We start from the raw sequence: 15,000 nt of genomic DNA on the forward strand, positions 1-15,000 counted from the left end.
GAGTTGAAAAATCTCCGATTTCTTCGTCCCTCCCGGAAGATTGCTCACGAACACGCTTTTCTTCACTGCAAGGACAAGAGAACGGGTGTTACAAGCGGGTACCTAGCCATCACCGGATGTACTTACTGTGCCGCAGGTAGTTCTCATCGCCTTCACACATTTCACCGTTGCTGTAGTAGGTTTTGCGTACATTTTCCTGCTTTATGGCGGCCGGTTCTAGCGACTCGTAGGTGAAGTAGAAGAAGCGCTTCAGGGCCTTGTTTTTGATGTCCGTTTTCTTCAGCATCGCCAGTACGGCTTGCCGGTTCTGTCGCTTTCTGGCTGCGGCATTTTCCGACCGTTCACCAGCACTGGCCATCGCGGAAGTGGTCATACTTTTCTATGCTGTATATTCTACAATTGTATGCGGTTGTCTTCTTCCTCAGTGAGGGTTTACCTCGATGCGGCTCTTGAATCCAGTTTCCTGGACCTTCGAAAGCTATATCCTGAGGATATAGCTGAAGAGGCTGCTAAGCTTTGCAGTTATTTTTCCTGTCCCGCTGCCGCTGCACTCGACGACGCAGGGAACGACTTGTTTTCACTGTTATCGCCTTTAAATTGTTCACAAAACCTAAAAATATCCAATTTTTATCGCCAATTCAAGGAGCGAGCTCAGATCGGGACAAGAAAACCAAAACAAAAAAATCGATTCGCATAGTAGCCCGATACTGCTTTGTTTTGCTCGAAGTGGGCTGACTGCTCGAGGATCACGTCGGACTCCGACAATTCGCAGCCGGACCAACAAAAACATGTGCCGCCACCGCGTGTTGTTTTTCTGAGCTTCTCCCAACGATCGCCGATCCTTTCTTATCGCGGAATTAACTAAAACCTCAGCAAATCATGAAACTAAAAGGCAAAAAGCAAATAAAACAGGAACCGGAAGAACTTCAGCAAGTCGTGAAGATAAAGAAGGAAAAGGGTGTAAAGCAGGAACCGGAAGATGCGGAGATGGCCGTAGTGGTTAAGCAGCAGAAGAAGATAAAACAAAAATCCGCCCTTGCACTGGACGACGCTTCCAAGCAAGTGAAGAAAAAGGATAAACCGAAGAAAAACAAGGCACTGGCCGAGGAAAAGGCCACTCTCGTGCTCGCCGAAACGACGCAATCTGCAGTACCGACGAAAGGAAAGAAGGCTAAAAAGGCGGGCAGCAAGCTTAAGGATGCCATCAAGGAAGAGAGCGATTCGGATGAACAGGTGCAGATTACAAAAAAACAGAAAAAGATAAAGGTTAAGACACAGGAAGCGTCCGAACCGGAGAAGAAACCGAAAGCGTCCAAGGCGATTCCGGATGATGAGGAAGTGGAGACGTCGGAAAGTGAAACCGAAGACGAGGAGGAGAACGCGGAGGAATCGTCCTCTGGAGTAGCCATCAAGAGTGAAGAGACTAAAGGTATTTAACTGTTGCGCCTATCTATTCTTCATGTTCTTACGATCATCCTTTTGCTTACAATCCTTGCAGCCGTGCCGAAAGGTCCCGAGCATGCCATTTTTATTGGAAACCTGCCACCTACCATAAACCAGAACAAAGTGAAATCGTTGTTCAAACCGTATGGCACTATCTTGTCGGTGCGCTTCCGCACGAACGAAGGTGGCAAGATACCGCGCCGGAAGGATATGAAGAAGCTGAAATCGTTGATCTGCTACATTCGCTTTTCGTCGAAAAGCGAAATGCAGCAAGCGTGTACGATGGATGGGCAGCTCGTGGAGGAGAACCGCATTCGCGTTTGTCCCCAAAAGCAGAAGCAAATGGGAGCGATCAACTCGACGGTGTTCGTCGGCAACATAAGTATCTGTAAGTGGCACGAGGATGCCGTTCGTTTATCGCGTTAAGCATCATGATATCATACATTCTATTCTGCTTTTCCCACAGCTACAACCGATAACGAGCTGTACGACTTCTTCAGTGGCGTCGGAGAGATCGAGTACGTGCGACAAATCGCAAACAAAGGTGTGGCGTTTGTTTGCTTCAAGAAGGGCGTATCTATTAAGAAAGCGCTCAAACTCAACCAGCAGCCGCTCAACGGGCGAGCGCTGCGTATCATGGAAGTCGATCCGAATCGTACCAACGTCAAGACGAACAAGAAGGGCAATCCGGTGAAAAGGGTTCGATTACCGAAATCGGTATTGATGAGGAAGAAGCCAGGATCGTCGGGCCAGGATCAGGCTAGCACGAAGAACGAAGGAACGAATGAATTCCACGGAAAGGTGGTCGCTGATGCCGGGGCGAAGAAAAAGAAGAAAGGTGGCTTTGGAAAGAAGAACAACAACGCCAAGATCATCGCACAGAAACTGAAAGCGGCGGCAAAGGTAGCAGCAAAGTAACGCCGGTCAACGGACCCGTTATCTCTTCAATTTATTAAATAAATCAAACTACAAGTCCGGATAAGAAAACCGTATTCGCCGAATTCAAATTCGCCCACCATTCGAACCTTTCCGCTAAACGACTAGAGCTGGTTAGAAAGAGAAACTGATCAGCTGTTTCTATTGGCGGCGAAATGTAAGAGCAGGTGCGAGAATGAACATTCTACAGGAAAGAGCGAGATGCCTATTGAAAACACCTTCTCGGAACTATGGGAGAACGGCACCACGGATCAAGATTCGAATTTTCGTAAATTAATTACGTGCATCCTCCGTAATTTCATCAAGGGCAAATTTAAATCTCGTCAAGGGCTCAAAAGAAGATGCTTCGTGAGTTGTGATTGTGTGACGCCCTGGCCGTGGACGTCCTGTAATGGCAATTGATAATTGCCGTCGTACTATCACATAGTCCGCGGGTTGGAATTGGAGGGCTAAAAATAAAAAAAAAAGCCTACGCGCGCGTTCAACCCACACGCACTCGATCCACCCACTCCCCGATCGTGTCTGGCGCTCGGGAAGAAGGCCAAATGGTGACGATATGCAGCAGCCGCAACTGTGCAGAACGTGAGTTGTCCGGACGATTTGGCCTAGGATCGTCGAGCCGTACCAGCTGCCAGCCTTTGCATTGTGCGTGAACCAGGAATTCGTGCGGTAAAAAAACGTGATTATCCTGTTTGTCCTCCAGCACGGAGATCGTCTTCCGGTCCGGGAAAGAAGTGAATCATCAACCGTGGTGCTGTGGAAGGTGAATCACCGCCACCCCGCCAGAAGAAGATGAGCGGCCGTGTCCGTGACGTATGATGAGTGTGAAGTGCATAGAGCGAGGGAGATAAGTCGTTGATGCTGGAGGTTGTTTGTTCGCTGCGGCCAAGGAGTGGCCGGCTTTGAGGCTGCCAAATTACATAAATTATTCAATTCACACCCGCAGCCAGCCAGCCAGCCAGCTAGTCCTGTTCGGTCGGCCTGGCAACGGCCCCGGTTTTTTTTACTAGACCAGGTCCACATGTCCCGGATATGTACTATCCCGGTGGCGTGAATGGTGTGGGTGGGAAAGGGAGTGTCAGTAGCTGTGAAAACCAGTGAAAAGCGTGTCAGAAGGAGTGTCCCTGCCGGCGCTGGAAAATCGTCTCCGGCATAACTTTAAGAACCCTTTCTCGCCCTCTCACACTCTCCGTCCGTTTCCATCCCTCTCTCTCCTGTTGGTAGACGACGGAGAGACAGAGAGGAAAGAGAGCGCCAGAGAAAGAGACAGAGCAACCACCAGAAAGAGTGAGAGAGTGAGAGAGGGAGAAAGGTTGCAACAACAACAACAACAACTAAACGTGGTGACAACAACAAAAAGCAAGGAAAACCTGGGTCACCTACATCAACCCACGGTGGCGCACGGCGGCGCAGCAGCAGCAGCAGCACTTGCAGGGAATTCGGGAAAAGCCATCTCCTTCGCTTCGCTTTAAACGTTTATTTTTGGAAATGTTTTTTCTCCTCCGGGTCTGCTGCTGCTGCTGCTGCCGGCAGGGCAGAACGTTGCGTTGAGTTTTTACTTTTTCACGGAAACCGACCAACGAGCTGGTCGGTCCCGTTTTCCGTGTGGTGTGTCACGAAAAACGAGGAAACGACATCCCGTGCATACGCAGCCCCCGGACCACGAGCTGTTGATGTGATTGATTATACGCGTGTGTGTGCCATAGGGTAATGAAAAGCCGGAAAATTAGGATCAGTGCTGTGGACGTGGTGCGAGGGTGTGTAGGAATGTTAGGGGAGGCATGCAAGAACAGCTCATTCAGAAGACCGGTGATGCCTGGATTACTCTTCATTCGGTTTCCCGAGTGATGCTCCGTAAAACTCCGACTTTCCGACCCCGGAAAAGCAGCCAGCACGGCGAACAGAAGAGGGGTCGGTCGTCTATTGGATAATCGAGGATACAGAAGATGCACTCGCGTGAGAGCGGTGCAGCACGACGATGAGCATGGGCGCGTGCCCATGTTGAGTTTGCCAACGAGTGTGGAGCAGCAGGAGAAAACCCATCACCGGGAAAATGGAACGAAGAGAGTGGAAAACTGGTCCTACCCTGAAAGTACCCTACCCTCTGCACTTAGTCCCTGCTGTGGCTGTCGCTTTCCGCTCCGTTGCCACTTTCCTTCTCACACACTACATGTGTCCTTTGCTCGAGAGAATGTGAAGTGCGAAAATCGGGAAAGACGACTACTCTTCTGAAGACACCGAAACTCAAGTAAGACAGACGAGTGTGCGAAACGGTGATAGTGAAGGATACAACATGTAACGTTCTTACGAAGTTGCCGGTGGAATAGCAGTAAGTGCCTGTTACTGGAACCAGGAAGCTCGGTTGCAAACATTATCCTGTGAAGGAACGGTACTCTGTGATAACAGCAGTGGAAGTATGTCTCCGATTTGTGTGATTTTCTACTCCGCAAAGTTCGATTTGCCATTCATGTGATCGTTTCTAGACGAGTAAGTAACTGGAGAAGAGTGTGGACCCACTCAAACAAATGGTCAAACGGTGTTTTGTGTGGCCATTTGCAGAATCCTTGGCAGAATGTGAAGCAATTTTCTAGCTTCGTGTTTCTTTTATGCCGATGCGATTCTAGGTCACACGGCCGGACGGATTCGTAATTAATTAACGCAATCAGAATGTCCAAAAGTTTCTTCATCGGTTTCGTGTTTCTATTGTCGATTCCATTTATCAGTTTATCAGAGGGCCCGGCCTCTGCTGCGTCTGCTGTGTTCGTCATACGATAGCAAACGGAACCATTGGGCAGCCGTTGGGAGTGGCTAATAAGCGATGTTGGCGCGGTTCAAGTCACCAACCATACCGACGACCTTACCGATTGTTGTGGCGTGCCCACGAGATATGGATGTCTGATAGCGGATGTGCGTGATGCACACCGGATTTGGACGCGTCTTAGCACCTGGAAATGAGATTATTGACTTATTTGGTTTTCTTGCAACATTTACTTACTACTCTAGTCTGTAGCTATGTGTATATTCTTGAGTATAACTTTCTTGAGTAGAATCGTTTCCTCAGATTAGACGTCCTGGGCGCACCATCGAGAACGGTGGAGATGTTTCTTTCCCGACAGGACAGACCGCTCAACGGCCGTCTGTTTTGTGCGCCATGCACTGGTTAAGTTGGCTCACGTGCTACATCGGCGTGTTTTTGACCATAATTGTATCGTTAGCTTTCGTTGCGATCGGCTCCCCGGGACGTTCCCATAGCTGTAGCCGAGTTTACCAATGCCACTCCGAACTTTGTTTGATGTAACGTTGTATTCAGTAGTGATCTTACCAAGGAAGCACGTTGCAGAATGATGAAAACACTGCAATTTCATGGAACTTACCATCAACACCATCCTTCCTCTCCAAGTTCGTATGCCACCGAGTTGCAACTGGCTTCCGAAGACTGCTTGGTTTCTTTTCCCGTCGCCAAGCCACCTATGCCATGTCGGTTGTCAAGGGGCTTAACAGGGGTGGCCGTCTTCGAGTCGAGTTGTCGAGTGTTTCGGCCCTAAAACTATACCAGAACTATTGATTGCATAAGCTCGATGAGGCACTTTAGTTTACTGGTACCCTTTCCCCAATCCTAAACTACTGCCCATTAAATAATAAATAACAGCAGTTAAAATCTGCAAAACATGCCACAAAACACGCAGTAAAGCATAAAGAGGACAGCGAAGGATTCCGTCTGACCGCTCTGAACGTTCAATAACTTCGTCCTGGTCTGGCCGTGGAAACGGCAGCAGTGAGTGCACAGAAGCATCCTTGTGTACCCTTGGAGCGCCCTTAACGAACTCCTAATTGAGTGCGCCTTTACGTCCTCGGTATCGTCCGAGAGAGAGAGAGAGAGACAGAGAGCGAGGAGGCGATGGCAAGTGCTTTGGCGCAAGATTGGAGACGTCGTATAGTGGCGGTTGGCGACACGATGCCCGGACCAAGTTCGGTCGTAAACTTGCCCCCCAGTGTCATCTTCTCGAGTCGTCGAGTCGAGAGACGAGGAAGTCGAGTTTAGAGAGACGCTTTTTTAGAGGCCAATGGTAATTGTGTTTTGATTTGAATAATTGCTTTGTCGTATGGGACGATGCATCGTTCGATACAGGCATAGGGAAGCTGTGACTCTTTGCTCTCTATCGGAGGGCTGGCGGATAGTCTCCGGGTGCTTTCGTTGAATTACGTCGGTTTGCCTTCATTTGTCTGTGGTTATGGTGCACGAAAGCCACCGGAAACCGTCAACCGTGTAGGACATTTCCGATGTGACAAGCGGACACTCCTGCTTACTAGATTTGTTGTTCCATTGCGACGACGGGAGTAAGGTGCAAAAACTTGTGTCAATCAACTGCAAAGTTGGACCATTTTGACTTAATTAATTAAGAATCGGACAGATCGGGCATCACACAGTAATGGGGGCACCATTATCGCGCTAATTATCGAACCGAGGCTTGCTGATAAGGTGCCAAAACCTGTCCTCAGTCCAGTGCAGCCGATGGCGGAGCAGTGAATGCAATTCACTCTCAACCTCTTATCGCGGCCTCGTTTCCTTCAAAAGAGACCCCCCCGTTTGTAGGTGAAGGAGTCTGCAATCCGCCCTTTTCCGGTTGGTGGATTCACTGGGGTCGGGAGATGGATGAGAGTTTGTTCATTATGTGCCGGCGCAGTCAATTTCTTGCAGTCGAAACCGGGTCCACCCCGCTCGGTTCGTGCGCTTTACTTATCTACCTCTCTCTCTCTCGTGTGCCTTACTCGTTTTCGTGCCTTATCGTAAAAGCTCTTTCCCCCAGCCCCCTGCAACGGGAACTAAAAGCGGCAAAAAGGGGTGGCATCGATCTTTTACATAGCATAGCTTTTCCTCCTTCAAAACCCGGCGCATTCCTCCAACCTACCATCGCAACACCTTTGTGTGGCTGTCGGTGGTTCCGTTTCCGTACCGATTCCCTTCAATTCATCGAAAATAATTTTCCTCGCCTGAATGGATGCCGGAATGGTTTTCGTTTCGTTGCGTTTTTCGGCCCGGCATTCCGGGGCAAGTCTTATCAGATCGACAAGCGAACGAAGAGCTCTAAGCTCAGCCATTGCGAGTCTTGCGAGAGCAAGCACGGTAGCGGTAAGATCAATATAATTAAGAATTTCATTTCATGTCTCTGAAAACAAGTATTTATTCCCGAAATTCATTCATTGGGAGTGTTTTAGGTGAGAGAATCTATCCAAAGAGAAAGAACATTTAGGATCTGATCGCCGATATGGATTTAATACTTTAATTAACTTGAAATAATGTACCACGCTTAAAGCTATGATCGTACCTCGTAGTTTTTCAATCTATGAGCTGTTTAGACAAACAGACTGTTCAAGAAACATCAATCCTGAACTGTACATAAATCAGAAATTATTTGAGCAACTATCTAATTTGCACTGCAATCAACAAACTCGCAGCTCATAAATACTAAATTCAAATTCCAGAACGATATCTTTCTCATAAAAACACGCAAGCGATGTGCAAAGCAAATGCACGCAGCAATCCTCTCTGCCACCAGGGATTATGGCTGTTATTAGTGGTATTTATAAGCTGGAAACTACCAGCATCAAGCCATTTCGACGCGTTACTAGATGAAGTTAATACTTAAACCCAATGACAGCCAACTGTAATGCGAAAGCTGTCGCAAATATTTGAAATCAGTTCCCTTACCGCTCCCACCTATCCATCTCGTTCCCGTTCTCGTTTACTCCCTCGCTTTTCGCTTTTCTATTAATACGTATCTCTTTACTTTTCCTTCGCAACGGGTGGGGTTGGGGATCTGCTTACCCGACTGAACGCTTCCGGCGGGAACGGGCGGTTTTATTTGCTGATGAAATTCTGCCAAACTCATCTAGTCGGTCGATCTTGGAGCTCTCTACGCTGTTGACAGCGTCATGGCGGCCGACGGTAGCTTGCACCGCCGGGTGTGCCAGTGCTATTGGCTTATAATCTACCAGCCGGAGGAGCGGGAGTGTTTTCTATTGGATTTTTAAAAGATAATCCCGGCTACATGCCGGATCGCCGTCATGCACTGCGGTACGAAATATTTCGCCCAAGGCCACCGGTTCTTCGATGTCAGTTTGATTGGTACAGCACTGGCAAAGGCGCATGGAGAAGCGTGTAGAGAGCATTAATATCAACAAGGAGAAGGAGGAGATACTTTGCCATTCGCTGGGAAGATTCGAAGTGGAATTTTAAATGCTGTTAAATCTTATGTCATAATCGCCAATGACTCCTCAACATATGTCTGTCCAGCAACCACGGAACTAAAGAAACTGTAACAATTACTCTCGCGTATGGTCGTTTTATTCCCAGATTCATCTCCAACGTACTCGTACTTTGCGTAGGACGTCACACAACACGACATCCCGTAAGCCCCTTATAGCATGCATTAGCTGGCGCTCGTGGACGCTGTTTAACGCCGAAACACTCGCCGTCTGTTGCGCGTGATATTTATTTGTCTATTCTTTTGCGGGGGCAGTATGGCCTTGGCCAAAATTTTCACTTTCTGGAATCATCAGCATCACCGCCCGCGAACCGAACGATGAAGACGACGACGGTGACGACGAAGACGACGACGACGACGAGAAGCACGCCGTCCACCAGACACGTGTTTGTCTCAGTCCTGGCCCGCCCAGGCCAAGGATTGCTAATTACGTACAGCCTGAAGCCGTCATCATCAGGAAGGCATGATCGTGGCTAAATAATTAAACGTTTGCGAGGCTCCTCATCTCTGCGGTAAAGGTTACCGGTAATCCGATTTGCGGAGCTTGTTTACAGTGAATTTATTACGCAATTAGAACGCATCTGGGAGCACAATAACCGATATTAGACCGTCGTCGTGCGCCATCTGCTTTCTTGGAGCGGAAGTTTGTTGTCTTTGCAACAAGGAAACAGATAAGAGACGACGGAGGAGTAAGAAGTTGATATGAATCGCGCCATTATCATGTGTGAAACATTAACTTGATTCTATCCTCAATTTTAATATTGAATAAATCAGTACCTTCACACAAATGCATTGTAAATGCATTGGCAATGCTAATAGTTAATCAAATGTTAGTTACGTTGTCGTTGGTATTTCATTGGCATAAGCTACAACGCTCTACTGTGCTCCATTCCAGTTTACTTTATGTTGATTTTGTTGCCATACTTTTTCCCAACAAATCAATCGAAACACAACAAGTAAACTGATCCAACAGCTTCATCTCAGGTCCACACCCTTCTGGGGACCCTCTCTGTCTGTAGCTTGTGGGGGACGGTAATTTCATCTCATCGCTGCGTTTTCCCAACACCACATACATCCTAGCCAAAGGGTTAAAAAAGATAGAATGCGTCGGTATGCCATCGACTATTAGCGGGGATCGTGAAGCGTGTAAAGCGTGTTGTTTGTGGCGCGTACAGAGTTTGCCCTCATGTGATATGTTACGCGTCACTAATGACATCGACATTGGGCTCGGTGCCAGAGGCTACCGGTGTCTGCTGGTGTTTCGATCGTTCGATATCGAGACCAATCCCGCGTAGCCTCTTGTTGAATTGAAAGCGAGAGGAAACAGCAGCACCAACCGAGTGAAATGGCGTGCAGCAAACCGGTACACGGTGTCCCAGTGTACAGCTTTCCCGGATTTAAGCCGTTATGCAACGTGAACCCGTTATCTGGATGCCAGATAGGCAGGGTTGGGGGCTCAGCTTTGCTCTGGTGGTGGTGGCAATCAAAACAAAATTCTATAAATCGTGATCGTGACCAATTAACGAATCCCTGTTCTTTTGTGGCGTTAGTGTCAACTGGAGAATTCGTGGTCTTGGTACTGCGTGTGAACAACATCGATCAAGTTCGAATTTTATTCGCTTGTAAAGAATAAAAAGTAAAGAGTAGCTAGAATGTTGCTGAGGCGAAAAAATGGAAAGCATTTCAAATCCAAACCACTGCTCAAGGTTCAATCCTAGCGAAGCGACATCACAACCACTCAGCGAGGGCACCAGGCCACATTATTCGCAAATGGAGGCGCATGGTATTGGCACATTTTTTAATTTTTTTTCAAACGATTCTGCAACACTCGCAGAAATGGCGAACATAACAATTGGGACAAAAATTTAATACGATTATTATTCCCCATTACTAAATAGATAGGTTGTAAAGAGAAACCGAATTCTGTCGTCCACAGCTGAAGAGGAAACGAGAATAAATTAAAAACCCATTTCCAAAGCCCTACCATACAACTGAGACCGATGTGGAATCTGTTCTCCCATACCATCTGCTCACTGACAGAAGCAGCTGATTTTCTTCACTCGTAAGAAAACGTTCGATATTCTCCTCCCACGCACCATCCAAGTGCGGGCCGGTAGTATGTGATCGTGTGATCATCGTTTCTCTCCGTTCTGCGTGTGCGTGGCGCACTTGCTTCAACTCTTAAAATATGTCCTTATTGTGCCTTCACGCACTCACCGTTTCGTTCGCCTCGTCCCCTTTCCGCTTCTGTACCGCTATCAATAACACTCCCATTCTGGTGGGTCGTTTTTTTTAGAGGGCGCTTAAACGTAAGCCACTACTAGAGAGGTGACGAACAGAATCTCTCTCACACCTTCTCTCTCTCTGTGATATCTGCGCACACCATCGGTATCCACGTCCCTAGTCAAATGCGTGACTGTGTCTGTCGTGTCTGCTGTCCGTATGTGCCGCTCTCGGGTGGTTTTCGATGAAAATCTCACCCAAAAATCTCACGCTCCTCCATCGACGTTGCACTAGCCAGCGGAGCAGGAAAACTCTTGGTATTTTCTCTCGCGTGCACACATCCGCCGTATGTCGAAAGCTGGTCGCACTATGGTCGCAAACTCTAGTTGATCATCGCTTCGAGCGGGTGCGATGTGATCACGACCGGCCGTCCGTCCGTCCGTGTGTATGTGCGTGAGTGTGTTTGTGCAGGCTTTCTTGTGGGTAGCTCCTTTCGTGCCGAATTAATGCAATCTTTTTGGGTCATACCATATTACTAGTAGGCTGTTTGAGGTTACGAATGAGCCTCACGGGTCCGTAATGAAGGTGTCCTCTCGTTGGTGCCCGTTTTTTGTTTTTTTTTTTTCGCATCTTCTGGAAAGTGAATTCTTTTACTTCTCGTGTGGTCTTCTTTCTTTCCGCCCACGGTCATGCCAGCATCCCGTGCAGATGAATAGGATCGTAACGAATGGTTGGCTATGAACGAACATGGTAGTGTAGGCAACGGCTGCGCGAAATCATCCACTAACGGCGCCATTACCGTTTTCTACAAAATGGCCGAACATGGCTATGATGGGATTTCCTTTGCCCCTCGTTGTGGTTGTTGTTGCAGAACGATCTTGCTTTTTGTATTGTTTTTGTTGAAAGATTTTCTTTCACTATGAACCACTAAGAAACAAATGACCAACCAATAGTGTCCCCATAATTGATCGCGTAGGCATCGCGTCCAGTAAATCCCGTACAGTTCGACATTTCCGAATGGAATTCATTTTCGGTGGTTTGTGCGAGTTTTCCTCGGAGTGTATGTGTGCAGCAGCCGTTAGTGGGTGCGTGTGTGCGTGCGTAAAGGAAAATCGACGACAAAACCGCCACGGACGGCGACGTGTGACGAGACATGTGGAGAAGAAGTGGTACCGTGGTGCCACGGGGCCACCTCCTCCCTCCTCCTTCCGCATTCGAAGTGCCTGCGTGTACCGTCGGCCACGACCCTCGACGGATGCTTAACCATCGCTCTCACCGTTCCTGTGGCGCTCTATCTGTCCCGCTCTCCTGTGTTCGGATCGATCATCTTTGGTGGGGCCACCCTTGCGCACTGAGCGCGGCTCAAGAAAACGTCCGCGAGTCTGCCCGATGAAAACGATGAAAACCAATCTATTTATACCGTACTTAGTAACACCGTTTGGTAGACGAACGCAGGCACACGAACGCAGAAACTGAGAGAAGATTGGCCGCGGCCGTCATCAGGCCAGGCCCGCACACTGGCCGTGGTCTGTCGCAGCACGTTCGAAGGAAAACGGGAGTTCACCAGCACTGCAGCCAGCCAGCATTCATCCTGGTCGGACGGGCCGGCCGCGCGGCTTATGATCGTGGCTCTTCGGTGAACAGTTTGGAGACAAGAGCGAAAACTAAGGGTTCGGTGGTGGTAACCGGCGACGGCCATGAAAAAGGAAATGATGGTCATAAAGCAGATTCACGAAAAAAAAAGAAAAAAGGCATCCAATATTATGGCCATTTCGACTGAATATTTGATCGATCGGTCAGAGCACGATTTCGTTTGAATTTGTGTGCGCGGGTTTTTTTTTAATGTGATGTACGATGAAGTAGCGTTCGATGGAGTTTTATGCAGCAAACCGTGGCAACCGTTTACTAGATTGATCTTCACTCGATGGAAGGAGATGGGAGAAGAATGGAAATGAAAAGTGGTCCGATGTCGCAGTGCGGTGCCCCAGTGGTCACGAAGGTGATGATCCAAGTGATCGAGCAACAGCCGGATAGTAGAACGGATCCTAGTTCACTTTGCAAACAAAACCAACGGTGGTTGAGTGCGTGTTCTTGTACGGAATGATGTAATCCTGAAGCCAAAATCATTAATTTAAACGAACAGCACTGAGAACGATTAAACAACGACTGAGCTCCACAACCATCTGTAAAGCAGCCGACCGTAGCGGAATAAGAAAGTGCTCGGATTGTGTAGACCGTGCTGGATGTTAAAGTCAACTTCGAACAATTATTTGTTTTACTCGCTCGGAAAGTTTATCTCGGGAACGCCAGCCTGCCGGTTGGGTGGAACCGACTGTGTACGGTCTCTGGTTTTTAGTTTCCCTGCCGTTCAATGTATTGATTGCTTTTACTTGCAGATTTCATCTACTAAGCTGTGCGGTTCTCGAATAGTGGTTGGTGTTGTTGACAGAAGCTAACTCAGAAAGTGTAAAGTGAACGAACGTCCATCGTCGTCCTGGTGGTGGAACCGTGTTTGTTGTTGGTTGTGTTCCAGTAGTAGTGAAGCCAGTAATTTATGAAAACCGTAGCAAATTTTCCAGTTTTCCACACCACCGACGCAACCCGGCTGGAAACTAGGGCGAAAGTGAAGCTTTTAATCTAAGTTGATCCAACGCAGACCTCTCCCGAAAATCCTTCGAGCGCAACCACACCCACTGGCTCCATCCCTGGGAACCGTCTCCCCCACCCCTGGCGGAGATAATTGTTTGCCCGAAAGCAACGAAACGAACACCACAGCTACACACAATGGTGATAGGGGAACAGGTAGAAGGTGGGGAGGCGATGCCACCCTCGCCCCAACAGTATCCACCCCAGAAGGCAACGATAGAGAACATTATGAGCGGCATCGAGAACACCGGTGCGGTGAAGATGAACAATCATAGGAAAAAGCTTCGCCAGAGGTAAGGCTCTCCCTTTCGATCACCGAAATTCGGCCTAATCTGGGGTCCACCAGAAACTAGGATAATTGCCCTTCGAGCGAATCTCTCCCTCCCTTCCTGCAACTAGAGTGGTGGTTTTTGGCACGGTGTATTCGACTTTTAATTCAATTTTTGCTACCATTTGTTCTCATTTCTATTCTACCACCGTTGTCGTACACGGACTGGACCGTACTCGCTCGCGCACAGATTCGATATAATCAAAAAGCTTGGCCAGGGTACGTACGGCAAGGTGCAGCTCGGTATCAACAAGGAAACTGGCCAGGAGGTGGCCATCAAAACGATCAAGAAGAGTAAAATAGAAACGGAAGCAGATCTCATTCGGATACGGCGCGAGGTGCAGATTATGAGCTCCGTCCAGCATCCCAACATAATACACATTTACGAAGGTACGTACACGCCGTATCGGGGGGGGTCCGGTCGGTCTGCCCGCTGACCTTGAGCGAAACGGTAGAGAAATGTAATTAGTTTTCTGTCGTTCCGGTTGGCTGGAACGGCCGACATTCTTTAACGCGACCTTCCTGTAGTGGGAGTAGTAGTAGTAGTAGTAGGTTGTAGCCCAGATAGCGCATCAATGATTAAATGATAATCTTGCACTCAGCACCACCACCCACCGGGTGGGCGCGAAAGTTTAATAATGTAGTGGATGTGGAATATTTTATCCTCTCAATTTATTCCGAGTCCGTGCGACAGTCTCTCTGGCACTCTCTCCCCTGTACTCTATTTCTTATCATGATGCTGGTTAACAAAGTCAACAAGATGCAGAGGACGGATAGCGTGAAAGCTACTCGTAGATCGTGTTGTTGCCTTTTCGCTGACAGCGTCACGTTTCGCAATCCGAGTGCCACATGCGATGGGGAATGGATATTGGTTTTCTTCCAATTTACCGATACAACAATGTTCTCGATCAGTATCGGTGCTCATTTCAAAACGGTCCAATATTGGCGTTCGTCATGCAAACTCTCATTGGGAAGAACTGAAGTTAACTAAAGTTAGAGCTAAAATTAATAGCAAGCATACCACGAAGCTGTAAATGTGCTAGTATTTAGATGAACAAGTTGAATCTTATTTCTATAAACAAAAAGATCAACAAGGATGGTTAGGCTCAATTAGGAAGGTTTTATTTCAACCCCTTTCCACTTCTTTCAGTATTTGAA

At 48.0% G+C, this 15,000-nt stretch overlaps 3 protein-coding genes across 20 annotated transcripts in view; 2 read left to right on the plus strand and 1 right to left on the minus strand.

Annotated features, from left to right (window-relative positions):
• LOC126569026 (uncharacterized) overlaps nt 1-632 on the minus strand; it is a 1,876-nt gene extending 1,244 nt beyond the window's left edge. The window contains exons 1-2 of the mRNA XM_050225809.1: nt 127-632; nt 1-65 (exon numbers count right to left, since the gene is read on the minus strand). The exon at nt 1-65 is cut by the window's left edge and continues 229 nt beyond it. Coding sequence (XP_050081766.1) covers nt 1-65; nt 127-373 — 312 coding nt within the window. The 5' untranslated portion in view covers nt 374-632. The remainder of the gene's footprint in view (nt 66-126) is intronic.
• A 168-nt stretch (nt 633-800) lies between these two features.
• LOC126580958 (RNA-binding protein 34-like) lies at nt 801-2,415 on the plus strand. Its single transcript, XM_050244317.1, has 3 exons — nt 801-1,429; nt 1,499-1,831; nt 1,910-2,415. Exons 1-3 carry the CDS (start codon nt 880-882, stop codon nt 2,359-2,361), a joined length of 1,335 nt encoding a protein of 444 aa, XP_050100274.1. The 5' UTR covers nt 801-879; the 3' UTR covers nt 2,362-2,415.
• Nucleotides 2,416-2,786: 371 nt separating this feature from the next.
• Nucleotides 2,787-15,000, plus strand: part of LOC126571304 (uncharacterized) — a 30,792-nt gene continuing 18,578 nt past the window's right edge. For 4 of the 18 annotated variants that reach the window (XR_007607879.1, XR_007607880.1, XM_050229672.1 and 1 more), the window contains exons 1-4: nt 2,787-3,048; nt 13,265-13,807; nt 14,033-14,232; nt 14,993-15,000. The exon at nt 14,993-15,000 is cut by the window's right edge and continues 2,329 nt beyond it. Coding sequence is in view for 15 of the 18 variants with exons in the window: in XM_050229672.1 (XP_050085629.1) it covers nt 13,653-13,807; nt 14,033-14,232; nt 14,993-15,000 (363 nt within the window). In the remaining 3 variants the exon portion in view is untranslated. Of the gene's footprint in view, nt 3,059-3,133; nt 3,247-3,339; nt 3,395-11,218; nt 11,348-11,869; nt 11,954-12,826; nt 12,868-13,264; nt 13,808-14,032; nt 14,233-14,992 lie in introns of those variants that run through there. The other 14 variants (XR_007607881.1, XM_050229687.1, XM_050229674.1 and 11 more) reach the window with 13 other exon arrangements.

The sequence above is a fragment of the Anopheles aquasalis genome, chromosome 2, assembly GCF_943734665.1.
Source record: "Anopheles aquasalis chromosome 2, idAnoAquaMG_Q_19, whole genome shotgun sequence".
Classification (NCBI taxonomy): domain Eukaryota; kingdom Metazoa; phylum Arthropoda; class Insecta; order Diptera; family Culicidae; genus Anopheles; species Anopheles aquasalis.

What these genes read in the sequence shown, in the direction of transcription:
- LOC126580958 (XM_050244317.1), top strand. Translation starts at nt 880, where the DNA reads ATGAAACTAAAAGGCAAAAAGCAAATAAAACAGGAACCGGAAGAACTT. An exon ending in CAAGAGTGAAGAGACTAAAG is followed by an intron (nt 1,430 to 1,498) that starts GTATTTAACTGT and finishes CAATCCTTGCAG; the next exon opens with CCGTGCCGAAAGGTCCCGAG. An exon ending in CGTCGGCAACATAAGTATCT is followed by an intron (nt 1,832 to 1,909) that starts GTAAGTGGCACG and finishes CTTTTCCCACAG; the next exon opens with CTACAACCGATAACGAGCTG.